At 41.2% G+C, this 26,103-nt stretch overlaps 4 protein-coding genes across 20 annotated transcripts in view; 2 read left to right on the forward strand and 2 right to left on the reverse strand.

The window, feature by feature from the left end:
- The first annotated feature begins 3 nt into the window (after nucleotides 1-3).
- TEKT1 (tektin 1) lies at nucleotides 4-7,496 on the forward strand. Of its 6 annotated transcripts, none has more exons than XM_064394316.1 (8): nucleotides 4-28; nucleotides 2,896-3,139; nucleotides 3,530-3,695; nucleotides 3,902-4,030; nucleotides 4,460-4,603; nucleotides 5,800-6,022; nucleotides 6,613-6,809; nucleotides 7,121-7,496. In XM_064394316.1, the coding sequence occupies exons 2-8, from the start codon at nucleotides 2,950-2,952 to the stop codon at nucleotides 7,278-7,280; spliced, it is 1,209 nt and encodes a 402-aa protein (XP_064250386.1). In that variant the 5' UTR covers nucleotides 4-28; nucleotides 2,896-2,949; the 3' UTR covers nucleotides 7,281-7,496. The 6 variants fall into 6 exon arrangements, with proteins under 6 accessions (XP_064250386.1, XP_064250382.1, XP_064250383.1 ...); XM_064394312.1 differs by lacking the exon at nucleotides 4-28 and adding an exon at nucleotides 58-201; XM_064394313.1 differs by lacking the exon at nucleotides 4-28 and adding an exon at nucleotides 231-255.
- Nucleotides 7,497-8,032: 536 nt separating this feature from the next.
- FBXO39 (F-box protein 39) lies at nucleotides 8,033-13,267 on the reverse strand. Of its 3 annotated transcripts, XM_064394309.1 has the most exons (5): nucleotides 13,124-13,262; nucleotides 12,233-12,463; nucleotides 10,335-11,542; nucleotides 9,390-9,566; nucleotides 8,033-8,339 (listed from the first exon to the last, which is right to left on the reverse strand). In XM_064394309.1, the coding sequence occupies exons 3-5, from the start codon at nucleotides 11,346-11,348 to the stop codon at nucleotides 8,211-8,213; spliced, it is 1,320 nt and encodes a 439-aa protein (XP_064250379.1). In that variant the 5' UTR covers nucleotides 11,349-11,542; nucleotides 12,233-12,463; nucleotides 13,124-13,262; the 3' UTR covers nucleotides 8,033-8,210. The 3 variants fall into 3 exon arrangements, with proteins under 3 accessions (XP_064250379.1, XP_064250378.1, XP_064250380.1); XM_064394308.1 differs by lacking the exon at nucleotides 12,233-12,463 and having other exon boundaries at nucleotides 13,124-13,267; XM_064394310.1 differs by lacking the exons at nucleotides 12,233-12,463; nucleotides 13,124-13,262 and adding an exon at nucleotides 12,950-13,084.
- A 139-nt stretch (nucleotides 13,268-13,406) lies between these two features.
- Nucleotides 13,407-20,263, forward strand: PIMREG (PICALM interacting mitotic regulator). 4 transcript variants are annotated; one of them, XM_064394320.1, is made up of 6 exons: nucleotides 13,407-13,510; nucleotides 14,435-14,759; nucleotides 14,948-15,276; nucleotides 16,014-16,109; nucleotides 16,925-16,971; nucleotides 18,169-20,263. In XM_064394320.1, the coding sequence occupies exons 2-5, from the start codon at nucleotides 14,469-14,471 to the stop codon at nucleotides 16,953-16,955; spliced, it is 747 nt and encodes a 248-aa protein (XP_064250390.1). In that variant the 5' UTR covers nucleotides 13,407-13,510; nucleotides 14,435-14,468; the 3' UTR covers nucleotides 16,956-16,971; nucleotides 18,169-20,263. The 4 variants fall into 4 exon arrangements, with proteins under 4 accessions (XP_064250390.1, XP_064250388.1, XP_064250389.1 ...); XM_064394318.1 differs by lacking the exon at nucleotides 16,925-16,971 and having other exon boundaries at nucleotides 18,169-18,258; nucleotides 19,231-20,263; XM_064394319.1 differs by lacking the exons at nucleotides 16,014-16,109; nucleotides 16,925-16,971 and having other exon boundaries at nucleotides 18,169-18,258; nucleotides 19,231-20,263.
- Nucleotides 20,264-20,808: 545 nt separating this feature from the next.
- PITPNM3 (PITPNM family member 3) overlaps nucleotides 20,809-26,103 on the reverse strand; it is a 36,712-nt gene continuing 31,417 nt past the window's right edge. For all 7 annotated transcript variants that reach the window (XM_064394293.1, XM_064394296.1, XM_064394294.1 and 4 more), the window contains one exon: nucleotides 20,809-25,986. In XM_064394293.1, the coding sequence (XP_064250363.1) occupies nucleotides 25,678-25,986 (309 nt within the window). In that variant the 3' untranslated portion in view covers nucleotides 20,809-25,677. The remainder of the gene's footprint in view (nucleotides 25,987-26,103) is intronic.

The raw sequence follows: 26,103 nt of genomic DNA on the forward strand, positions 1-26,103 counted from the left end.
GATTCTCTGATGAATAAGGCTATTTATGGTATTTTTCATGCACCCAATAAGGAATATGACAACATACTTCATTTAGATCTAGTCTCATTAATGCTGGCTGGTTAGACTCCTCCACAGAAAACGTGAAACGTTTCCAGACTGAGGAATTGGCCATTTCACAAATAGTGACTCTATTTTCTACATCTAGACAAAATTCACAATGTGAGGAACCATTCGTTTGTCAAATACTTTTTAAAGGCATTACAGTGGAACGTGGTAAGCAAGCCGGTGTTAGCTTACCCCTACTGCTGTGCAGAGGAGGACTCACATTTTCATCCGGCCGTAACTGGGCGCTTACGCGTGGCGTGGAAAGGCGCTGCGGATGTCGGCCCAGCCGGCGGTGCCGGGCCGCTCTCTCCCCTCAGCCGCTCCGCCGGCGGCTGTTCGCTGGCGCGGGGCTCGGCGGGAGCGGGGCCGGCGGTGTCCGGCCGCTCTCTCCCCTCAGCCCGCGGCTGTTCGCTGGCGCGGAGCTCGGCGGGCGGGGCGCAGCCGGCGGTGTCCGGCCGCTCTCTCCCCTCAGCCCGCGGCTGTTCGCTGGCGCGGGGCTCGGCGGGAGCGGGGCCGGCGCGTGGCGGGCGCGCTCGCACCGGCGGCCCTGGAGCCGTTTTCTACCCCTGTTAGTCGGTAGAGAAAACCATCGGAGGTAAAACTACAGCTTTCTTTTGTCGTAAAGTTCACATGGCGGCATCGGTTGTAAATTTCATACTGACAGTTTGAAAGGAAATTGTCTTTTGCGGTAGCTGACATTGATGAATAGATTTGTGGTTTGTAGCTTTAATTTGTGGCGGTGTCGCTACAGTCTGGGGTAGGACAGCATGAGGTACTGGGTTTTCAGAACAAAACGGCATGAAGTCCCACTGGTCCCACAGTAACGTCGTGGAGAACCACCACTGGGGAGTTTCCTCAGCTTTCAGGGTGACTGAGCACGTTTTCAGAAATATGACATTCTCTCTGCTCTGCTTCTTTTTGAGTAACGTTACTTCTTTATCATTTTGTGATCTCTTGGAACATTGTCAGGTTTCACTCTGAGAAACTCTGCTCTGATCTAAACTATAGCAGACCTATACGGAGGGGACACAGTTGTACCCTCTGATGTCAAGCTCTTTGTCTCCTTCATCTCTTCTGTCTGGCTCCCAGAATCTTTTCTCCCAGGAAAGAATATTGTTGACATAAAGATAGAGAATACTACTAAGGATATTTTATGACTGACATTTTAGCTGGATACTTAACACGCTTCTCATTTGTTTCACAATCTTTATGCATTTCTACAACAAATCAATTCATAATTATTGTCCACAGCTCTTGGAACTATCAAAAAAATAATGTACAGCGAACACGTGGGTTTTTTTCCCGATAAATCTTAACAGGAAGTGGGTGAAATGAAGCACCACCGGCTTGTGTGAGCTGTGCCTCCTCCACCCAGTGCCCCAGCACCAAGCTGCTAGCAGGGGGAGCTGCTGTAGTTTCCACAGCAGCCAGTTTGTTTGCCTTCCGAGCAGTTCGAGCCACCTCCTGCAGTATTTAGTCGCACATTTAAAAAGAAACTGCTGCTGCTGCTGAGGAGGCTGAGAGACCCTTGAGTCGTCTCTGAGGCTGAAAGACCTTTCCAAGGGAAAGGGAACTGAGGACGGGGCACTTGGCCAGGCTTTGAACTTCAGAGCAGTTCAGTCGAGGAGCAAGCTCAGTCCAGAGGTGTGTGAGGGCGAAGGAAGTTAAGGGTAGCTATGCTGAATGGAGTGTGAGCAGAGCTGTGTGTTGCTGTGCAGTTGAGTGCATTTGGGCTCAGGAGCTGTCTTAGGAACACTGGATAACCATACTGCAATAGGAAAATTTATAATCAAACTACTTTGTGCAAATTCGGGGCATTGGTTTCACCCTCCACTAAACAAGTGTCCTCGGTATACTTTGTTCTTCTTCTTTAATCCTTTCTGGACTTTCCCATTTCCTCATTTGCCTGCTGAATTTTTTCCTTCAGCTTTTCAGGTCCGGTTTTGATTTTGGGTCTGGTGTTTTGTTGTGTTGTGTGGTTATGGTTTTTTTGTTTGGGTTGGGTTTTCTTTGTGGGGTTTTTTGTTTTGGTTTGGTTTTTTTTGGGGGGGGGGGATATTTTGTTTTGTTTGGGTTTTGTTTTTGGGGTGTTTTTTTGTTTGTTTTTTGTTTGTTTGTTTGTTTGTTTGGGTTTTTTTTCCTAATCATCATTAGAAAAAAAAATCACTTAAGCAATCGAGCGCTGGAACAGACTGCACTGGCAAGTGGTGGAATTCTCATCCCTGGATGTGTTCAAAAGGCATGTGAATTTAGAACTTGAGGATATGGTTTAGTGGTGAACACAGCTGTGCTGCATTAACAGTTGGACTCAATGATCTTAGAGGTCTTTTCCGACATTGATAATTCTGTGGTTACATTTCTTTTTACAGTCTAGATTTTATCCATTTCTCCAGCCATATTCTTGAAAGGTGTTTGCTTCTCCAACCTCTGTGAGGCTATTTATCTTTTATATTTGTTCACTTTTTGTTTTGTTTTCTGTGATTGCTTGTTTAGTAATTCCAGCTTTCTCCACAGGTCTCCTTTCCCTTCTCCTTCCTATTGCATAGTCCATCTTTTCCTGTCAGATCCACTTCTCACCTCCTAAATTTCACTCACAAATTCCTCTGGTTCTTCATTCTTCCACTCCAAACACATCAGCACATTCTTCCCTACACATCAGCAAAGACTTGGGGAACTTTGAGCAAAAAATCTTTTTTTCATGTCAGTGTCATTTTTCAGGTAAAAAGAACCAAATATTTCTCATCCTTATAGACCTGTCTCTCCCCTTCTTGCTTTGGCAGCCAAATATAATGCTGTTTCTGTTTTCAGGTTCAATATTCCAAGAACTGACCTGCATTATATCCAGAAACTTTCCAAATAGCAATGGCCAGACTGTTGCAAGATCCATCTAAACTTCATGCCTCAGAATGGTACACTGCAAACAGGTTGCAGCGTGCCAGTACAGAGTCCCAGAAATCCAGGTCAGAATGCATGACAGCTGAGAGTTGCAGGCTGGTGGATGAAATAGAAAAGACAACTCAAAAAACTCAAAGTGATGTCAACAAGAAATTAGGTAATCCCATGTCTTCAGCAAGGATCAAGATGTGTTATTTGAGCTATATGTTCAAGAAGGACTTAGAAAATTAGTTGATGGTGAATAGGAGTATATGTCAATGCCATGTTTGTTGATGTAATGAAAAAATCAAAAATATTTTATAAAATATTTTGAGGCAGACTCTTTATTTTTATAACAAAGCACACAAAAAGCTCTCTTAAGCAAACCTCCTGACACAGGGTTGCTAAACTGTTTCCACACAGCCCACAACACTACAGGCACTCCACCATAGAATAAGTCTATTTCTAGCCATACCTAAGATCTGAGCTGCTGTCCCCTTGCTCATAACATGAGCATATTAATATTAATTATATATATTAATACATGTTTGTTATTTTGATTCTACAGAACAGAGACGGGAAGAGATAAAATTCTGGAAGCAAGAATTAGATAACAAGCTAGAACAAATTGTTCATGAGACAGAGATTTTGTTGACTTTCAAGAATAGGCTGGAGAGAGCTTTGGAGGGCTGCAAAGAGCCCCTTGTCATTGCCCAAAAGTGTCTCCTGTACAGGTGAGCATTCGAGGAGACAAAAAAAGTCTAGGTAATGAACCTTTAACAAATAAGAAAAAAGACTGCAAACTAAAGGCCCACCTCTCTTTACAGTGAAGTCACAGTTTGATTTAGGTGCTACAGCACTGGGAAAGTGGAACTTTATCATCTGTTCGATGCAGACATTTGAACAATGTGGCTGATGGTTTTTTCCTTTTTTCATGTAGGCAGAAGCGAGTTGGGGTTGACTTGGTGCATGATGAAGTAGAACAGGAACTGCTGAAGGAAGCTGAAGTCCTCCAGGGGATTATTGCTTTACTTGGACGTACATTGGAACAAACAAATGAGCAAATCAGGTGCAGAGGCAGAGAGCATAACAGAACATTAATTAGATGAAAATTAAGACAGCCGTAATACTGAGAAGTTGTCAGGCTGAGCACAGGTCCTAAGTTATCTTCAGTGCTAAACAGTAGCAGGAGGCTAGTCCTAATTCATGCCACTCAATCAGTAGTGGTGAGGGGTTCTGCATGTAGAATACAAAGTACTTGCATTTGATCCTTGGTCTTCTCATGATCCAGTCCTGTGACTTTCATTTCAATGAGAATTCTGCCATCAATTTATAGAAAGGCAGCTTCATACTGTAGTTTTTGTGACTTGACAACTAAGAGTTTTTACACAAAGATTTCTGTAACAGCATTTGAATTACCTAATGCATGCATGGACGCATATTAAGGACACCTGTGAATGCCTACACTTGGTCTTAGTTTGGTTGTTTTTTCTCCTAGACGAAACCGTTCAGCAAAATATGACCTGGAAATGGATCTGAAGGACAAATTCATAGCTTTGACAATTGATGATTACTGTGCCAGCTTGACAAATGACAGTCCTCATATTATATATGCTGATAATGCAATGGAACTAGAAGGAAAGTAAGTGGTTCTTTAGTTCAACAAACATAGGATAATTATACAGATAATATGGGCTGTCCCAGTAACAGCAAGATTAGTTTTGTGTAAAAGAGGCTTTATCCTTTTGCCATCTTTCTTATACTTCTGTCCATCACTTTTGTATCTGTCTAATATGTCTATGAAATAAGCCACAATAATTATGCTCCCAGTGAACTGCAGTTTTTCTAAAGTTTTTGAAGCTCACAGTTAGCTAAGGAAGAATTTCACATATTGCTTAAACACAGAGTACATTTACTGGTCTTCTTTCCTCTCCCAGGGTGACCCAGTGGGGAGAATGCTGGACTGAGACCCATGAGGTCTCGAGTCAGTTTCTGACTCAGACATTGAGCTGTCAAGTGTGCCCATTCTGCAAGGGTTAGTTAGTGTGAAAGGTTTAAATGGAAAAATAGCTACCACACAAAAATGGGCTGAAAAGAGGAACTGTACTGAGAAAGCAATGTGTACAAGAGCTTCAGAAAGTCACTGTTGTTGCTATGTAACAGCTGGCAAACTTGCAACACCAAGAGGCTGACAGTTCTTGCTGCCAGCCCCTACAACAGGTTATGTAACTAAGACCACACCCAGAATGGTGTTACCTGCTATGTGCAAATGACAATTACAACTTTATGTATTCACCCAATGAAACAAGGAATGAACCCTCTGGGGAACTTTTCAAACACCCACCTGCAAGCCAAAGCTCTACAAGCATAACCCTCTAATTCTGGGGATACTCTTGGGACTGGGCTTCTCAGCTATTGTCCCAGACAGGTACTGTGAACTCTGTGAGAGAGTAAGTGACTGTGTTGTGTAAATAGCTACCAGCTATTAATAGTCACAGCTTTATTAATGAAAGATGCTCTAAGAAATATTGGTTATTAAGTGTGTTTCCCACCATGATAACTCTTAACTTCCCCTTCAGCAGGGGCAAGTAACAGCAAAGCTGCTCTATGACTCCAGCAAATTTGTTTTCATCTGACTCTCATCTACTTAATTCCAAAATTATTGTGACAGAGTATTTCTTTTGTATCTGTAGCACTCCCTGGACATATGACACTTACTGGGACATGCAGTTAAAAGTGCTGCTTCGTTCTTGATTTTGTGGTACAATTACAGATTTATGAAGTCACAGAGGTTCTGCTGCTGTCTGTTGGTGACCTCTTATTCTGATTCTCTTTCAGTTTTGTTAGCCCTGAGGACTGGATAGATTTCTCAAACATAAATGTTGAAAAGGCTGACAAGCAGCGAAACAATTCTTTGTCACTGAAGGCACTTATCGATGGCATCCTTTCACAGATAGCAAATGACATGCGCAGGCAATGTGAGATGGTGAATACTGCTTTTAGAAATAGGGTGAAGGAAGTCAAGGATGCCAAGGACAAGCTAGAGACACTTCTTGCAATGGTAAGTCATAGGGGACAGTCAGTGAAAAAGTGGAAACACCGGTCTTGGGTTATCTACCAGTTTTCCCAATCCAGTGGGTTGCACTTATCTGCCACGTTTTCCTTTTTGTTCCCTTCTCCGTAAAAGTAATTTTAGATTTTTTTTTTCTTAGCTCTGTGTGCACCACCAAAGAGACTAATTTCTGGAGTCACTCCTTCAAGCTAAATGTTGCTGTAGCCATCAGTAAAGTCAGGATTTTTCTTGTGATTTTTAGTTGCATGAGGCTCCTATAGCTTTTTCAGGAATGTGATATAAGAGCCTGGTAATTGATAATAGCAGGGTCAATGTGCTCAAAATTCGACACATGAAAACTGAGTATTAATATTAAAAATTAATTGCTGAGCATAAATTTTTGAGTTCACCCAGAGCAGTGTCATCTGCTTTCCAGTGAAGGAATCATTCTCCTGGCTAAACTTTGCAAAATATTTTTTGATTAAGTAACAATATAGTGAGTGTTACTGTGATTGTTGCAACTATTAAAGATGATGATGATGATGGTTTCACACATTGTAAGAGGCAGTGTGCAGAATTCCGTTGTTGGATTTGTTAAGGTGATGGATGAGACTGCCTCACAGGAGAAGAACATTGCAGCCTTAAAGAAAGCAATTGCTGATACGGAAGCACCTGTAAAAGTGGCCCAAACCCGCTTGGAAGCGAGGAACCATCGCCCCAATGTGGAACTGTGCTATGACACAGTGCACAGCAGCCTGATGAGTGAAGTCCAAGAGATTACCAAAAATCTTCAAAGGCAAGTGGAAATGATGGACGAGGAAAATCTGTGGTATTGGTTAATTTAATGTGTCAGCATAACAACTCATAATATGGGTCCCTGCTGTTCTCTCTGAAAAGTTTGGAATTGCTTTTCTCTTAAAGGCAGGACACTTTAAGGGAAGTTAATGGATAAACTTTATAGGAAGACAGTGGATATTGTCTCTGCGAATCCCTTTCCATCTTTCTTTTTCTTGCTCAGAATTCCTAACCCTTATGAGAAAAGAAAACAAAAAAAAAACAACTATCCATGTGTTTTCAACTAATGCCTGCCTCTATTTTCCCTGTTAGATTAAAGGATGCACTGGCACAGGCTCAGAGCGAGCTGAAAGGCCTGAGCCGCCGGCAGCTTTCCTTGGAGGAAGAGATCAAGGTCAAGGAGAACACACTATACATTGATGAAGTGCTGTGCATGCAAATGAGAGAGTCTGTTTGCATAAACAATTACTGAAGTCATTATACTGGGAGACTGTGCTCCAAAGAACCAGCTCCTACTGAAATTTTATTTGCAAACTTCTAAATTTATTGGCTTGGCTCAATGCTGTCTAGTTGCACAAGGTAGTTAAAACAGACCTAGTACTTACAGCTGTTTGTTTCAGGACTATCTATGCTCTAAAATGTTTGATGAAATCTTCCTCTTGGCAATAAACACCAGAATAATGAGAAATGCCCTTTCTTCCATGTTTGTCTCATGTGTAACCAATGATGTCTTTTACCATTGAAAGGTGTCAAAAGGCAACTGTGTGGAAGCCGAAGCAGGAGTGTCCTCATAAATCACTTATTGGAAAGCTGGGCAAGTGGGAGGGATGTGTCTCAGGACTGGTTATGCAATGTTTTGTTTTTATTTTAGCATCTGCTGCTAAGAACTAGACAGTGTGGCCAACTTAACAGGACCTAACTTATCTAATTGATACACTAGATAGTGCATCTGTCTGCCTCTGAATTGAGATCAAGTCAAGGCTGACTTTGGAAAAATCACTTGTTCACCCCATGTCTCAGTTTCCCTATTCGTAAAATGGAAACAATGAGGTGGGCTTCAGTGCTAAAGTGTTTGAAGCTCTACAATGAGAAGTGCTGAAAAAAGAGGGTCTTATTTTTATCAGAGATGCCTGTAAGGGTGGAAAAGGGATCACTGCTTCCCTTTGGTTCTGGCAAGGAAAACCAAAGCAAGGACAAGAATAAATAATGCTGGAGACAAAGGAGTCCAGTTCCCAAGTCCAACATTTTAATACATGGAGTTTAAAATTGTCCCTTGGCTCTCTCTTGCTGGAATGGTAACTCCCTTTTGGAGGCACCGCTGTCAAAATTCAAATCCCTTAGTGAAGCACTCCAAAGGACCCATTAATGCAGATGTTACTGGGTGTTCTTCTCTTCCTGTAGTTTACACCATTGGGTAGGTGATGACAAAATAATTAAGTTCTGAGTCAATCAGGTACTTGAATTTCCTGTAAATATCAGCCAGCAGCCGCTCCTCCTCAGTGCTGTCGTCTTGGGCTGTGTAAATCCTGACCTGTACGCACAAACAGCAGTCATGTCTCTCAGATATAGGGACCTCAACCCATTACAGCTCATGGCAACAAGACGCATCTGTGACTAATAAGGAATCTACAGAAGCAAAATTCCTTGAATTGGAATAGAATCTTGAGGCTTTACTCTCTTCCCACTCCCAGCTGACTGAAACTATCTCCTGCCAAAGAATTTTTGGGAAGTGTTGGGAGAAACGGATTAAATAGTGGAAGACTGGCAAGAAGGATTGTAAATCACTCGGGTGACCTTGCAGATGGGAATAGCTCTTGATAACCCAGTATGAAGGCCAGCCAGTGATCCTCTGGCCCGGAACGAGTTTAACTGTGCCTCTTTCTCCACTTGTGTGTGTCTGCCTGGCGGTTGCTTTGGGGATGCCTCGATGAGTGAAAGAAGGGAAGTAAATTTACTCTTTGTCTTTTACTGTGGTTTTGTGGTTGTCCCAGCTGTCTGCCTGTGCTGACTCAGACAGGAAGAACAAGGTTCTTTTTGCCCCCAGAAGTGATGCGTCCCTGCCTGGGATCTGCACAGATCTGTGAGGACCTACTGAATTCAGATTGTAGCACAGAAAGTAGCATGTCAGTATGGTTTACACTAGCTACAGTGGTGGCCTGGCCCCAGTTCAGCACAGGACCCCTGAAGGGTGTGATGTGTTTATATCTTTTTGCAATTTAGTGGAATTCAGTCCACCTTCCTTGGTTTAAGCATAGACATAAGCACTGAGCCTGAGAGGTAACTGAGAAATCCTGGAAGTGGGAGATGGCTTGAACTAGAGGTGAAAGAGGGACTGCCAGTCTAGGAAGAGCTTCTGGAATTTTCAGGACTTCATAATAAACTTCTGTAGTATCTGTATGTGGCTAAGTAGAGTTGGAAAACTTCCTCAACCTTGAGTGGCTCCCATGCTCTTTAGTACTAAGGCATAACATAGGGAAGATAGTTACATTAACATTTCTGTAAGTGATCTTTGCCTGGGCATGGGGACCTTTGGGTATAGGAGCAAGAATGGGAATGGGAGTTTTGAAGCACAAAGTCTTACCTTTATGGTAGTCAAAATGCATTTCCTTTCTGCACGGTTTTGTAGAAGTCTCTCCATGAAGCTGACACTTAGAAATGCCCAGACTTTCAGAAATAACAACCTCTTGCATGATAAGATAAGCTGTAGCAGCTCATTGTCCAGCAACTCATGGTCATTGTTTAATTCAAGTGTTAATTTCTTGAAAAAAAATAAACACTGTTAATGCTACTAAACAGATGTTGCATGCAGTAACTAGAATTCACAAATAGTGTTCCAAGTTAACAACAAAAAAAGCAGATCAATTTTGTACCTTGATATTAGCTGAGGATCTGTTTTGCATTGTGACAACAGTGTATGTGCTACAGTAAATTGCTCTCCTGTGGTGACCTTCTGTGCATTTATTAGAAAATTCTGCACCTACAGTCATACCATGATCTTATCTGAACATAATGAAAATTATCCCAGAGACAAGACTAGAGCTAATGATGGTTTCTAGAATGCTTTATATATCTATGGTGTTTATTGGCAACTCTGCAATGGAACAGGACTTACAAAAGCTGTCAGCAACCATCAGGTGTAAGGCCACGTGTTTCCCTCTGGCATGCAAAGACCTGATTCTCACTTACGTGGGTAGCTGTTGCAAACCTTTGATGGCACATCCCTTGTGACACCGAAGTGCTTTGACACAGGCACTAGTTAATTTAGATGTGCTGTAGGACATTTGTGCATTGTCAAAATAGAGCAGCCTGATAGCATTATGAAGGGTTATTACTGGACACGGATAATTTCATTAACGATATTATGGGTGAAACACTGAAATTACTCACTTACGAAACCTGCCTTCTGAATGTAAAACTAAAGCAGTCAGGAACTTCTGTTGCTGACTGCTGTTATGCAGAAGGCCTACATGATTACTTTGTATAGCTTTGTGATACTGCAGTAGGGTGTCTCTGTTGTTTCCCTTACCTGCAGACCATGCCAGTAAGCTGGGAGAAGGTTGGTGAGGGTAGGTCTCATTGTCCAGTCTGGGTCACTAAAATAACAGCTCCGTAGGCTGATGCTCCTAACTGGGATCTCCTCTAGCAGAATCCTAGCTAGGTGATCATGCTTCATGACTCTTTCAAAGAAGAAGTTCACATTCAGTTTTGGGGCTCTCTTGGCTAAGTTTGCCCATGACATTCCTGAGACCACTTGCCCATGAGGGTCATGGATATGACACTTGATATTCAAGGTGCACAGGGAATGAGAGCTGCGCTCCCGCAGGATGTCCAGCAGTTCATCAGAGATGCAGTTATAATTGAAAGTCAGGATGGTCAGCCTGTGGAACTTAGACATAGTTTGGTGGAACAAGGCACTGCTGTAGACAGAAAGGTGGAGACTGAAGAAATCCTCAATATTGATTTCAGATATGAAGCTTCTATTTGTCAAACTGCTTAGAGAATTCAGAAGCTCACAGCCTTCTTCCAAAGTTATTCTTGCTCCTTTCAAGTTAAGATAATCAAGTTGATTGCTCATTCTTTTCAGGAAGGCAGCTAAATTCTTGATAAACTGAGCCCTAACCACATTTTTCCAGATCAAGCAGTCTAATTCTAGGTACTTGATGCTTAGGGATACTAGGTGACTATTACACTTACCCAGGTGTGAAAGAAGACCTCTCATAATCACTTGGAATTTTTTGATAAAGGGAGTATTGTAAGGATTCGATAACTTGATCTCAAGGTGCTTCAAATACTTGCCAAATTTCTTGGTATACCACAGTGCACTTTGAAACTCCAATGTGCGTGCCCTTGATGGTTGGCCATAGAAGGTGATGGTTCTGCATCTCCAGAGAGATCCAGAGCGCATGGCGCAACTCCATTTTTTACAGACCAAGGCAGCCCGAGATCTGTCCCTGTCATCTAACCAATGGAAGACAAGCCTCAGACAGACATCAGGTAGGTAGGCCCAGGAGCTTTGCTCAGGTTCACTGTCATCTTCCATTGAGAGGACTTCTCTTCTGGGTCTTAAATCAAACCAACATGCAGAAAGCTGTGGGTAGATTTCTTGCCAATCCCAACATAATAGGCTTCTAAACAAATGGATGATAATTTGTTTCTTCACAATCAAAACCAACAACCCTTTGCCTCTGTACTCCAGCTGTCAAACAAGCCCTTGAGTCTAAACTATAGTCTTACCTAAATCAAAAGAAAAAAAACAAAGAGTGAAGAACAATCGCAGTACAAGCACAGGACACATCTTTTAACATTTTGGCCTTCACCTTCAGTCTAGCTAAACAGTGAAATGGCATCAACTGCTGTTACAGTAGCCACACTGTCTGCAAAACCTTTGGTTAGCATCAGCTGCAATTAATTGATCATGGTCTGTGGTCTGATGCCTAGCGTTTAAAAGTACTCAGTTATTTGGGCTGCATACATTTGAACAGGACCATCAGTGCAAAATTAGCACTAATGACTTTTCATAGTCTTCTGGCCATTCCATGACAATTAGTACCCTGCCTTAGATTAAGGCTGGATAAAAAACGTTGAAATGGATGGAAACAAGAAGTGGATCCAGAAGAAGAAGAAGAAAACATGCAGATCCCTGAGAGTCTATTTACAACTACAAAGGCTCAGATATTTCTATTTTAATTTTATAAACAAGCATGAAAGGACAGGTTGATAGCACAATTAAGCTCGGTCTGCTGTTTGTCTTTTTGCCTACAGTTCTTATGTTGCACACAATTTCTCTTCCTGTACACATACTCTTTTCAATTAGCACCATTTCTATTCTTAGGGAGTCCTCTGCCCACTCTTGCCATTCAAAGTACCAACCTACAGCCCCAGCTATCCAGATAACCCTTAGAAACTGAGCATATGGTCTGATACCTCACTCTCTCTCTCTCTCTTGTATTTAGTACCGCCAAGAAGAGCTCTTTGTTTTGCAGAACTATTAGTCATTTAGGAGGTCTCTAGATCAATGTCCAAAAATCCAAATCAAGTCTTAAAATATGGTGGCTGAAGCTCCAGTTTGCCAGTGAGAAGAACCTGAAACTTTTGCTATAGAGAGTTGGGGAGAACACAGGGGAAGAGGTCTGACACTTCCGTTACCTGGAAGCCCTGCAGTCAACAGACAAGGAAAGCAGAACAGAATATAGGGCTGTAATACATAGAAACACACCTGTTAATAAAGGATGTTTATTACACTGCTGCACTAATCAATATCAGTGTGTGAATACAAAGCAGCACAAACACCATCATGTGGAACTTTTTTAAAACCAGAGTTCTTATGAACTTGTAAAAAGTATGTTTGTTTATAAGCCAGTGGTGAGATTCAAGAGATATCCTGCAGTGTTGGCTTGCCTTCCCCATCACTATAAGCCAAGTCTTAGCTAAGGAGGTGTTTTAGCTGTCAGCTCCGAGTTTAACTTGGTGGGGGGAAATCAAATCTTTGGGAAAAAACAGATGCTGCTACAGTTCTTTCTAGAGCAATTTTTCAGGCAGAAGTCATTTAAAGATAAATGAATGCTTTGCATGTCTTGTTTGCCACTCGGGTAAGGAAAAAAAACCAAATCAAAACAAAATCCCCCAGCGCTGAACACATACATCCTTTGCCCTTGGCCCTCTTTGCTGCCCGATGTGCTTCAGGGGGCGTCCCAGATGGTTTGCGGTGCCGTACGGACAGTTACACTAGCTGTCTCCTCCAGCAAGAGCTGCAGAAGCCCGTGGAGTAAAAGCAAAGAAACAAAAAAACCTTCTAAGACTTTGACCGATAATTACCAGAAGTAACAGGAGCTGTGGCTTGGATACCCAAGTGGGCAACCCAGCCTGAGTCCTTTTACTAGTCCAGCTGAGGCGGATCGCTGGGCCGAGGCCCGCAGAGGCGCCAGAGCCGCGGGCGGGGCGCAGCGCAGCCCCTGCGGTTGTGCGGCCGGCCAGGGGCATTGTCCTCAGCGCGGCGCGGGCCGCCCCTCACCGCCGGCCGCTCCGCGCGGGCCGAGCAACGGCAGCCGCTCGCGCGGGGCTGGCCAATCGCGGCGGGCGGCGGCGGCAGCGGCGCCAATCCGGGGGCTCGGAGCGGGCGGCGCTGCGTTCAAACGCGAGGAGCTGTGCAGGGAGGGGGCAGCTCGGTCCCGATCCGCGTCCCGCTTCCGTCCGGCGCACTGAGTGAGTACTGCCCCGAGCAGCTGCCAGAGCGGTCCGGCCGCGGCTTCCTTTGCCCGAGCCCGTCTCCTCCGCCCTTGGCGGCACTTTCCGCGCTTGTTGCTACTGTCCCGGTGGGCGCAATAACGGCACCGGCTGGGCCCGCCCAGCACCCCCTGTCCCGTTAGCCCGATGCGGCGGCACGGCGGATCTGGCGGGCAGTGCCAGCAGAGCGGGGCTCCTGGGCTGTGTGAGGGCCTGCGTGTGTCCAGGGGCCCGGCCGGGGGCTGCCCTAGGCCGCCGCGGCCTCCAGAAGGAAGAGGGCACTGCGCTGTCCTGTCCAACACCCGTTTGATAAACGGAGCATTGTAACCGTAGGACAGCAGCGGCTCTCTCGGGTCATTCCAAAAGTATTTGTTAGCAAGCGAAAATCAAGAATGGAAAGTATATGTGTTTTTAAATTGTCATGTCATGTAGATAACTAGCATTTTAGCCCTTCCCACCGAAGTCTTCTGCCAGTAGTAATCCTGTCTGTTTCAGGACTTAAGTATCCGCAATCATAACTGGCAGGAGACAATAGCAGCTGTGTAAACTTGTCTCGCAGTGGAAGGTTGTTTTGATTAAAGAATGTTAAAATTTGGGACATCAGATCTTGATCTGAGATGCCAACAAAAAAAAATGCACTCGTAGAGCGTTCTACCTCTCAAATTAGAGTGATGCAGTGGAATTGCAATACAAGCCTTCTTTGTGGACTTGTGCAAACCTAAGTAGCTGTAAAAATCAACCCTGTTCTCCTTCAAAACTCCAACTAAAAGCCTTCTCAGCTCTCGTTTTCTTGTTTCAGGCAAGTGTAACAAAATATATTCTGTAACAATTTCCATTTCTCTTTTTTTACACTGCTTTGTACCTTGTTCTGCCTAAGCTTTGCTCTCATTTTCATTGTTTTAGAAATAAAGAAGTTCTTGACCAAAACTGGAACAAGATGTCATCTGTGCTCCAAAATGTCAAAGCAACAGTGGCGTGGAGGAAACACCGGCTCCTAGCTGACCTCAATGAGAATGAGAGCCCAGTGCCTGACAAATTCAAGAGCAGAGCCTCTCTGAGTTCTCTCAATACCATTCGCATGTCTTTAAGGAAACGGGTACCATTAATGCAAGTTGATCTGAATCTTCATAAAACCCCAACAAGGGAAAGTCTGGAACCAAGACAGAGGTGCCAAACTCTTCAGACTATTAAAAGAAGAGCAAAACATGCTTTTGGAACAGTGTCCCAGGTATTTTGTCTTTGAAGTACAACATAGAGTTTAGTTTTTGCTTCAACTCCACTACTAAGATTTCTGAATTCTGTACTGAGTGCTGTATTCCAGAGAGTCTATTCCCACACACTTGCACACCTTAGTACTTGTCTCATAGTTACTAAAAAACCGAGTTCATTTAGCCTAACGTCTATTGCTTCTTTCAGAAAATACAGAAGTCTTGCCAAAGCCCAGTATGCTCAATAGTGACCTTTCCAGATGAATCCACCAGCAGAAGCTGCGCGACCAGTTCTACCAAAAAAAGAACTGCTACACCTCGAACACCTTGCTATAAGAACACTACCCCAACAGCCAGTTCCAAAGGAACTCCAAGGTCCAGCAAAAGGGCCTTGCTTGGGCCAACAAGGGTGTCAGAACATAGAGAATGGAGGGATTTCTCACCCTGGCTTGGTAAAAATGCTGTCTCTCTTCGGAGATCTAGAAGAGCAGCAGCACTGAAGAGCCCTTATTCATCTGCTCCTTCCAGCAGAAGGATGTAAGTCACATTCTTTTGTAAACTTTTTTTTTTTTTTAAGATTTTTAATTTATTACCCCGATGAGAGTATCTGGTAAAGTGAAAGGCAAGGTATAAAGTTTTCTGTCCTATTTCCCTGAAGGTGTATGCTGCTTGAAAGTTAGGAAAGTAGTGCCAGCTCCCTATATAGACAGGGACTGAGCTATGCATAAAGCTAAAACATAAAAAGTAATTTTTTCTTAGAGACATACCCGAGTTCTTTGCTGGTGCCTTTTGCATAAAGGAAATTGCTCTGTATCTCACTCTGATTTAATTGTAACTTTTCCAAAGCTGCTATTTGTATTCCAAAGATACCAGGAAAACTCTACTTATGCTGAGTTCTTTATAGAATGTGGAGAGATTCCTACCTCAAAGAACAAACACAAATCCGATTAAGAGTTGTGAGCTAGGGAAATACTTAATATTGTGCACACAGGTTTTTCTTTTGGTCGAAGTCACAAAAAAAGTTAAAGCTAGAAGTTGAATCCAAGCTTTGTGAATCTGAATCCTGTATCTGAGTTGGAAGATAGCTGTTTGGGGGATGAATGCAGACATGAAGCAGTTGGCCAATGGAATTAAGAGCATAATTGCCACTGCCCTAAACTTCTCTGGGTACAGTCTAGAGGTACAAGAGTGGTACTGCAGGGATGGAGGCTTGAGTAGTGTCACCTAGTCAGCCTGTCCTGTTTGATCTGTAGCAATGACCATTCTGTTTGCAGAGGGTTTGACTGTGAGTTGGAACTGGTCTCCTCAGGGATTTGCCAATTGAAGCGTATTTCTCAAGCATTCCATGATGCCATTGTGAAAGAGGAGAGGTAAATACTGCTAAAAGTGTCCCTCAACTTTACCTGCCACCTGAACATAGCCAATTGCTGGCCAAGTAGTCTCTGTAACTCAGGATTAGGAATAGTTGTAGAATTTTTTCAAGTGTAATGTGGAATATCCGTTTTTTCGTAAAGATACCTGGGAAGATTAAATCTGCAGTTGGATTTGCAGCTTCTAAAACCTGCCAAATGCTCTACTTGTCTTCAGTTTCCTTGTTGTGGAAGTCAGATTTTTATCAGAAGGCGCCTACCTTTGACCTTGCGTGAGAACAGTACCTCCCAGACTCTTGTCTAAAAGAGATGCCAATCCAGGCTGGGGAGAAGGTGGGAAAATTCCAGTGTACTGGCACAGTCACTGATGTCTGCACATCTATTAAAAAACCCCAACTTTTATTAGGTAGCATTATGTTAACAAACAGTCCATGATAGCCAGGTGAAGAAGCCTCTTATAAAACACCTTGGTTAATCCACAAGGTGGTAAGCTGCTGTATTTGTGAAGGTTATAACATTCTGAATTAGACATATTAAGAAAGTAAAAATTAAAGGTCAGAAATCTTGTCACAGAGTGATTCCCTAAATTTTGTCTCTTAGAGCATGTAAATAAATGTCAAATTCTCTAGAGAGAGTTTAGCATCAAGTACTTTACCTACAAGGAGGTAAGGGCTTAGTATCCCAGATCATAGCAAAAATTTGTACCAATGGGACCATGTCTAGATAAGTATAGGTTAAAACTTGTATCAAGTTAATTTTATCATATCCACTGAAAGTTCACTAAATCTCACCCCTAATATTCTCCCATCTGCTAGTGATATGACAGTTTCTCTCATTCGTAACTGAAGATAGTAGCAACCAGGTAAAGTAGTTGTTCACTTACCTTGGCTATGCCTGCATGCATCTGTGGGGAGAAAACCTGCTGTTTCTAGAGGGAAAAGCTTATTATCTCATGCTGCTTTAAGGCAATATTACATAGAACCACAGGGTTCTTCATTCATATTCACTGTGGCCATCTCTGCTGCAGCAGATCATTGTGCAGTTGTAAAACTTCATCTCTAAATTGTGGATTAGTGAGTCCTTAAAGGTTCACAGTGAATCTCCTATGCAAACATCAGCTTTTCTCACTCCAGACCAAAAAATGACTGGTACTAATATTTTGTCACTCAGGTTCAGTTCTCACTGGTTACTAATGATCACAAAGCATGACAGAACCAACCCTTATCCTGAACTGTCTGATTTTACAGCCTTTTTTTTCCATCCCTCAAATTTTCATAGCAGTTGAGTCTATGCTATCACAATTAACAGCAGCTCATAACTGTGTTGGTGGCATTTTTAAACACAGCAATTGTGCCCAAGTGGATATGACATAAATATCTTCACCCATTATGTTTGAAGTGCTCTTTTTGTTAGAGGGAAAGGTACATCCTGAATACTGTGTCCTACTTTAGCAATGAAGATAGGTGCAAGACACTTTGTTATAATTTGTAATTGCCAAGAAATTGACAGCAGTTTCAAATGCTGGACTGATGGTTTCAGCAGTGATTTGTACTGCTTCCACAATTTGGTCCAGTACTCCTGCACATAAAATGTGCTCTGTTATTGCCTAGTTGCCTACTGGAATAATTGTGAAATGAACTTTTTTGGAGGTGCCTTTGGTCTTGCATGAGACTTTCTGTTCTGGTATCCAATTGTGATGAGTTTTAATGTTAGTGCTTCCTTTAAATTTTTTTTATGATAAAGCAAACCTTGATCTCAAATGATTGTTTCCAACTCAAAGTATTGTTCTAATGTTTTGCATTTTAATGAATTAGATTATATCACAAGAAATGCTCCTGTTGCTAGTTAAACTATTGCAGTACTTAATTTGTGTACTTGCCATTTACATTCACTGAAGGTAACAAAATATTTTCTTGCTAGTGTTTAGAACAGTTACACAGTGAAAGTGTACCAGACCTCTTCCTTTCTCCAATCTGTTTTCCAGCAATTTGTGTGACAACCAGTTGATTAACTCTACTGACTTCATGTTGCTAATGGTAGTCCTGTTGTTTTCCTGCAGGCAACAAGCAATATCAAACTACTACTATCTAATGGCACAAAACTCAAAGTCTGTACATCGATCCCTGAAACCATCTCAAGCTATCAGAAGGCAAGCAAAGAAACTCCATCAAGCACTTGGTACCTAGACAGAGATGGCTGTAATTTTTTTTTTTTTTCATTTTTCCAAGTTTATGAACACATATAAGAGAGAGGTCTGAATAGCACCTGAAAGGCTGCACTCTATACACTTGAATGAGCCATTACACTTTTTTTTCTTGGTATGAAACAGCTCGGGGCTTCCTTTGCTTTCTCTTTTCAAGTAAAGAGAGAATCAAAATAGTACCAACCACAGTGTATTATCTCCGCTGAGATGAGGGAACTGTCTTGAAAGTGACTTTCATGAGGTAGTAAGTACTTAGAAAATTATGCTGAACAGGCCAGTAAGAATGGCCAAAGCAAGGGTTTATGACAGACTTATGAAGGGTAATCCCAGGTAAGAGTAGTGCTTAAATTGGTATCCAGCAACCACAAGATTTAGCACAAATACTTTCCATGTGAAAAAGATTGGTCTATTATTTTGAAAGCCTAACTTGTTGGGGTGTTTTTTGTTACTAGCAAACTAAAGTTATTCATCATGTTAGCTGGAAGTTAATAAAACAGTAGTGGCTTCTTTGCGTTCTAAGCAAAACTGCCATTCCAAAGCAACAGGATTCTGTGGAGTCACTCATGCCACAAGAACAGAGCCATTTTAGGACTCTTACTTCATGGCCTTAAGGATTAACCATCTAATCCTATTTTAGGTAGTTCGACTCCAGACAAACCAGAGCAACTTTGTAATTTCTTACTGATGCTTTAGACAGCATCTTGGCAGTTGAGTTAAACATTGCTCTTGTGGTGCATCTGTCTTTTAGTTATACAGGGAAAGTTGTTACTACAATTAATGTAACCTCTTGCAACTACTGTTATTAGCTAATATCACAGTGGAAGTATTTTGATTATGTATACTTAGCATTTGATACCTGTATTTTGCTTCTAATTATTTTAAAAAATTAACATTCATTTGACAAGCCTTTTTTGGTAGGTCATTCAGTATAATGAAGTTTAATCTTTCACATGAAAGTAAGGATCTGTCAAGTTTTTAGAATTCAACAGGCTGTTTTCCACGGTAAGCTTTGTGCAGGCTTCTCCAATATGTTCACTCTAAAATGAACTTTTAAACAAAAGACTGATTTGGGAAACTTTGCTCTACTTTATAATTTTTAAAATGTGCATGTGACCTAGTAGTTCCAGTGTTACTAAAATTTTAATGGTATTAGGTATAAATATGAAAAGCATTCACTTATAATTTATGTATATGTATTGATTTTTAAACTTGCTCACAATTTTTTTTTCTTGTCAAATGAACCCATTTTAAAACATCGAAACAGTTAATGAGGCCTGGAAAAATGAAAGCAACCCTTCCAGCCTGAAGACTTCTGGACTTTCAGATGACTGAGAATTTTAGCTTGTGTTACTTCTTCATGTAGTGTTTGTGTGTGTTTTGTGGGTTTTTAAACAACTTTTCTATATGGAAGTATAAGTATAGTATATATACTATAAGGATATAGTATAGTATCTCCAAGTTGTTCTTTGTATGTCCTGAAACTACTTCTATAAAGCTTTCACAAAGATGTTGTCTCATCAGTGAAATGTCTTCTTCTATGACTTTTGACAAGGAAGGAGGGTTGGAGGTTTTTGAGAAGTTGACCGCCAATCTAAGTATTATTTCAGACAGGTCAAACAGCCTCTATTTATAATGTTTCCACCAGCTACTTGGAATGTACAATCATGATTCAATATTTATCAAAAAATCAGTGACACTGTTTGTTTAAAGGCAAAGAAAATTTTATTTAAGTGGCTAATCTGTTTTAAGATTTTAAAAACCAGCTCACATCAAAATTTATAGCAGTTGTAGAAATCTTACTCCTTATTTCATATTAAGAAATTCATTATTGTACATTTTTGAATCTTTACAAGGCAGCCATAAGAAATATAAACATTTGTCACCAGATAGAACCTTCTCACTGACAATATTTAAAAGTATGCACTTATTAAAACTATAGACTGAAAGAACACCTACATTTTCAAGTTTCCTTGTGTGTATTCAGTTGTAAGGGGACTGCCCCTTTTCACCCCCACAAATAGAAAAACAAGTTATGCATAAGACTTGGGGTTCTGTGAGAAGACTGCCATTCTGGGCTGTATACCAGTCGTCCAGGAATAACACCACCTTTCAAACTTGCTATCTGTAAATCATGTTTCAGTGTTGCAATTTCTAGTATCTCCCAGCATGTCACAGTAAACCTGCCTCTCTCTTTTCCCCCTCCTATGTTCTATACATCCATACAAATGACAAATGAACTGTGAAATTTATCTTCCCCAACCCTCCAAAATTCCATTCAGTTTCAAGGATAGCTTATTGAGATTAAGACAAGTAGTGGGTAAACTGTAATAATTGCTGTCTGGGTTTGACCTAAAATGAGTGAAAGAGCCAACATAGGACTTCAATTCCAGTGTCCATGCACAGGATTCTAGCTGTTCCAGGCCTTATTTCTGAAAAACAGATATTTTAGTGCAGAAAAATGTGTTATTACTTCCATTTTTTATTGGGGGGGGGGGGGGGGGGGGTGGGGTGGGGGGTGTGTGTCTGAATTCAGGCTCATCTATAGGAATGTAGAGTTACCTTGAGTGACTAAACATAATGGACGTCTCAATTACCTTGACAAACCTACAATTTCTGCTTAAGCTTGGAACACAGACCAGGAGGAATCAGTGCTCCTAGAGAAGCTGAGAAGATAGGCTGGAAGGTTTTGTGTGTGTAGGAATTCTATCCTGTACCAGCTCCAGATGAGGATGAAAATCCCACTCTCTCCCACTGTATGCCTGACATGAACAATTCACTGCAGAGATCTTGAGTTCAGATGCCACACATCAATCTCTAATCAGAAAAATCATGAAATTGTGGTGTATAATCCTCATCTCTCCATTATCAGGCTAATGAGTTTACTAAAAAGATATCCATGCTCCAATCATCTAGTTATATGACGATGTACTCACCTTTTTGCAGCCTAGATGGCAAGAGGGAAAAAACAAACTGGGGAAAATCCTACTTGTAACAACTGTTGGGCCTACAAATTTTAAAATTTAAAATACCTATTGGTTTCAGGTTTTGTTTTAAATGCTTATTAAAAAAAAGCTTTTAGCAAATTTAAGACAGAAATGGTATAGAAAGAAGGGAAAAAAAATTCCCTTTCTAAATTTATTCCATGAAGGACATGATGACACTATAGATCCAAGTATTGAGGATTTGTTAAATACACGCATTAGTAGTGTCCTGGCTAAAGAAAGTCTGCAATGTATAAACAGGACAACGTGTTCACTAGTAAGGGAAAACAAAGACTATTTTGCAGAATACTGGGGATTCTGAAAAAAATGTCATTGTCCTGCATAGACCAGGGTGTGTAATTTTTTTTCCTCTAGTTTACTGATAGTTCCACTTCTACATAACCAGTTTTAGCTGTTTGGAAGTGAGCTCCCTAGGTACTAGAGGAAAAAGTGAAATGATCAGAATAAATTAAGACTAGTTTAATGTAAACAAATAAAAATGACAGCTCTCATGAACCCCAATGAGTAAGAATTACCAGTACTTTGTCATTTTTACACCTAACAGAATTTTATGCTGAATAGATACGAACCATGCCACAAAACTAAACAGGAATACTTTGGTCAAGCAAAAATCTATACCAAGAGCACTAGTGTATTCAAATAAAAATGTTATTCAAAATAAGCAGATTTGGATTAACATCACTATTCAGTTCTGCAATCTATACAATGATATCTTGTCCCAAACCTACCTAGCTAGACAACAAAATTGAACAGACAGCCACTGTTGCTGTGTTTGAGTTGGTTTTGTTCTTTTTTTTTTTTTTAATGTGTACTGGTTACAAATCTGCTGTGAAAGCAGAACCAAAACTTAAGTGTCTTCCAGTAGCTATACACACATACACACAGACAAAACCAAAACACCACAGTTGTGAAGGTGTGTTTTCACAATATCTCAAATAACTCTACCACTGCTATTAATCACAGCCATTTTTTACAGTAATTTAAAATGGATCCATATCAACAGGACAAAGAAGTAAATGCTTCCAACTGTGGCATACTTGTCCTGTACCCTTAGCACCCACTGGACTAACAGTTTTGCATTTTACAATTTCATTTATGCTTCATCCATTCAGCATGTTAAAAGAATGTGCTTTTCTGTTACACACTGGAGGCACTAAACAACTGATGGTGCTGAAACAACTGAGTCTAATGTATGTTCTGTGGGCATACCCACCTGACTTCTCTGTCCCTTTCCCTTCTGTGTATGCTAAAACACTTTCATAGTCCATACAGTTTAAGTGCTGACTGCACGAAACTGCAGCAATGAGGACTTGCAATCAAGAATAAGATGACTGCAGAATCAAACTTACCCTCAGCGAATGGCTTCCTAGGGGACTGATCTTTCATGAAAACACAAACAGAACTGAAATCCAGTTGCAAGCCGAACGCCTGTGAATGACTGGATGCAGTTTCATGTGGACAAAGTGTGTAACTAAAAAGGCTGTGTCACTATTTTGCCAAAGTGCACAGCTGGAGTGTGGGACACAAGATAAACCATTCCAACCACGAGCAATGAGCAGTGCTGGAATTATGTAAATGCCATATAAGCTCTCATACATTGTATGAAAACAAAGTTAAGGAGAATATTTTCAGCTTGATTTTAATACCATGTGTAGAAATTTTGAAATTGTTACCACACTAAATCATACACACACACACACACACACACACACTTGTTTTACTGCTATTAGCTCCTAATATTCTTAAGGGAAGCCAGCACAGTGACTACTGTAAAGGTGACCCAGCTATTAACAGAGATCCACAAAATCGGAGTCTTCATGACATGAAACCCTGTAAAATGACTTTATGTCTCCCAAGAGTAAAAGACAGCCCTTTATAACCTAGGAGATTTTTCTAATCTTGTACTCAGACACTATTTCCTTCACTACAGTCACAGAATTACACACACATCCCTCTTTTGATAGGAAGTAGACCTTTCTACCACAGCAAATGAAAACAAAAAAATCGGTTTTCAAGTCTCTTGGGTGATAGAGGTAGATGGCTAAAACAACAGTAGCTTTGAACAGGAATAGTGATTACAGTCAGGAGACATGCTAAACAAAATCCAATGACTAAAAAACTTTTTGATCTGTCAATATTTTAGACCCCTCATCAAACTTAAAATTTTCCTAGGAAGTTACTCTCTCACAAGGATTCCCATGCCTATTAAAATTAACAAGCAGGAGTGTGTTAACAGTAAATTCACTAGAAGGAGATGGAGGCTGGTGTACCTGTGCAAACTCATCATGGTGCAAAGCACAGAAGAAATGGACCATGTGACTAGAATTAATCCATGCAGTGGGCTGAGACAGAACATGGAATACCTCCAACTTCATGGATTCAAGAACTATGACACTACTGGGAAAGCATTTCTAAATGTTAAGAGTCTTTCAATGTAGTTTGAAAGCTATCTTTCATTTAGCTTTTGTAGCAACAGAGCACAAAACCCTAGCCCCTTGGAACGTATTTACCTGCTCCCAAAGAGTGTTTGCTACCAGACGTTTTACATCTTTCCTTAATCTTCAGCAGAGATTACCCCTTCCCTTAAAGAAAGCATTAGGGGGAAAAAAAAAAAACCCAAAAACCAGAACAACCTACTACTGATGTGGCAGAGATACTTCAGGAAGTTTGAAATAGGTAGCTGACTATCTTGCCAAGTAATGTCTGAAAATATAAATCAAACATCTCCAGTTATAACCTATTTTGCTGCCTTTTAAGGCAAAAGCTACACTTCTACGTCCTTCCAAAAGCCCACTGAAACTTCATGGTTAACAGAAAGTACAGACTTTACTTCTGCACTGTCTTAAAAGTTTTCCATTGCATTTGCTGTTTTACGTGTTAACTTTCAAAATCATTAACCAACTTGGTGAGAGACTGTCTGGTCTAGCAAAACCTGAAAGGGGGATGGAGAGGTATAACACCCTCTTCACCCCAATTCCCTGAAATAAAAAAAAACAAACAAACCTGAAAAAGGAATGTTCTTTTGATTTCAAGCTTTCTCAGTGTCAATAGTGTGTTTTTAACTCTAAACAAAAAGGGGTTTTATGTGCACTTGTAACTTCATTGCAGGTTTTAAAACATGCATCAGTTCAGTCATTAAAATTCTCTTGATGAATTTCCATGGAAGTATCTGCATGAAGAATCTGCAAACTGCTACTATGTTAAAGTAACTATAATGTTCTAGAAATATTACTACTTAGGTAAAACATCACACATTTTACTTCTAGTAAGTCCATTGAGAGATCAGAGAGAAATTTAAATCAGTAGAGAAATGTCTGTGGCACCTGTATTTTTGCATGTCCACTCTTTGAAGCTCAAATGCTATAATTCTGAATGCTACAGATTGTCTTAATGCAGCAGTTGCTGTGAAGCATGAGAAGGTAAACAATTTATCAATTTATTTAATTACTTCTTTTTTCCCTCCAGTGTAAATATTCTAGTTCAAATAATTTAAAAAGCAATTGCTCTGAAGGTTGCAGATCCCTTAGTAAAACAGTTCCTTTCAGCTTGCCCTCTTAGGATCTGACTCTCTGACTGAGATCATCAGAGCCATCTTCTTTGGAGTAGTCCACACATTTTTGCACAGTCATCAAGTTCCACAAACAATGTGATCTTTGTACAGCTGCACACTACTTTGGTTACAACAACACTAACTGTGTTCAAACTGTGGCTGACACATTTATTTTAACACGAAGTTTTTATGTTTGGTTCACAAGTGAAGTTCTCGCATTTATTTGTCCAGTGCCTCACACAAACACGAGTGCCCATGTTGGAGTCTGCTGACCAACACTGTAGGCTGAAAGGAAACCTTGGGTTTAAGGCACCCAGGAAGCATCTTGTTGTAGAAGTCCTAACCACCTGTTATTGTAGCTCCCGCTGCTGCCTCCCTTAATCACTTTCATTGAAAGGTGAAGTGGAAACAGACTACTTAATGCTTAAAGTATAAACCTCCTCTGTAACCCACAGGACCTACCCTTGATGCTGTGTTGGGTGCAGCTAATTAGCTGATACCACAATCCTTCTGAGTAAAATCAGTACCTTTTCCTCTTATTGCACATATTGTATCTGTTCCCAAAAATAACCTGTTGCTATGATGATAAACTTGTGATAGTTTTAGATTGTTTTAAACTTCCCCAATAAACATGGTAAGAGGAAGAGACTGGAAGTGCCCCAGTTGGTGTAAGAAGGCAGATTTCAGAACAGGGAAGACTCCAAGGTACAAATTCCTGTCCACTTCTCTTAATTTAGAGCTGCCTAAATACTACCTTTCAGGCATGTCTAAAAGTTTTATGGGGTGCATCCAAGATCTACAGTCCCAGTCCTCCTAGGGAATAGATTCAAATTTGTGAACTCCACCTCGAACCCAAGCAATGGAAGGCAAATGCCTGTCATGATCTTTGTCAGATTCAGGCTGGCTCTGAGCACGCTCTGGCTTGGGGTTTAAGGAAGGCGGGTCAGGTTGCTGTACAGACATAGTCCTGCGGAGGTGGTTTCTCTTGCGCAAAAACTCAGGTTGTGAGTGGAGGCCAAAGCTGCCTTTTCTCAAGATCATCCGAGAGTTGTTCTTTTTGGGTCGTGAATGGAGACTGAACTCCAGCGAGGCCAAGTGGGCTGCATAACCTTCACTGAGGAACTGAAATAGGAAGAAAAGAAGGGAGTGACAAATTACTGCTGCCTTGACCTATGAGGGCTATGAGGTATTAAGTTTTGATCACTGGCATCCCAGTTAGACACCTACAAAATACTAATA

This window comes from Passer domesticus, chromosome 19 (assembly GCF_036417665.1).
Source record: "Passer domesticus isolate bPasDom1 chromosome 19, bPasDom1.hap1, whole genome shotgun sequence".
NCBI lineage: Eukaryota > Metazoa > Chordata > Aves > Passeriformes > Passeridae > Passer > Passer domesticus.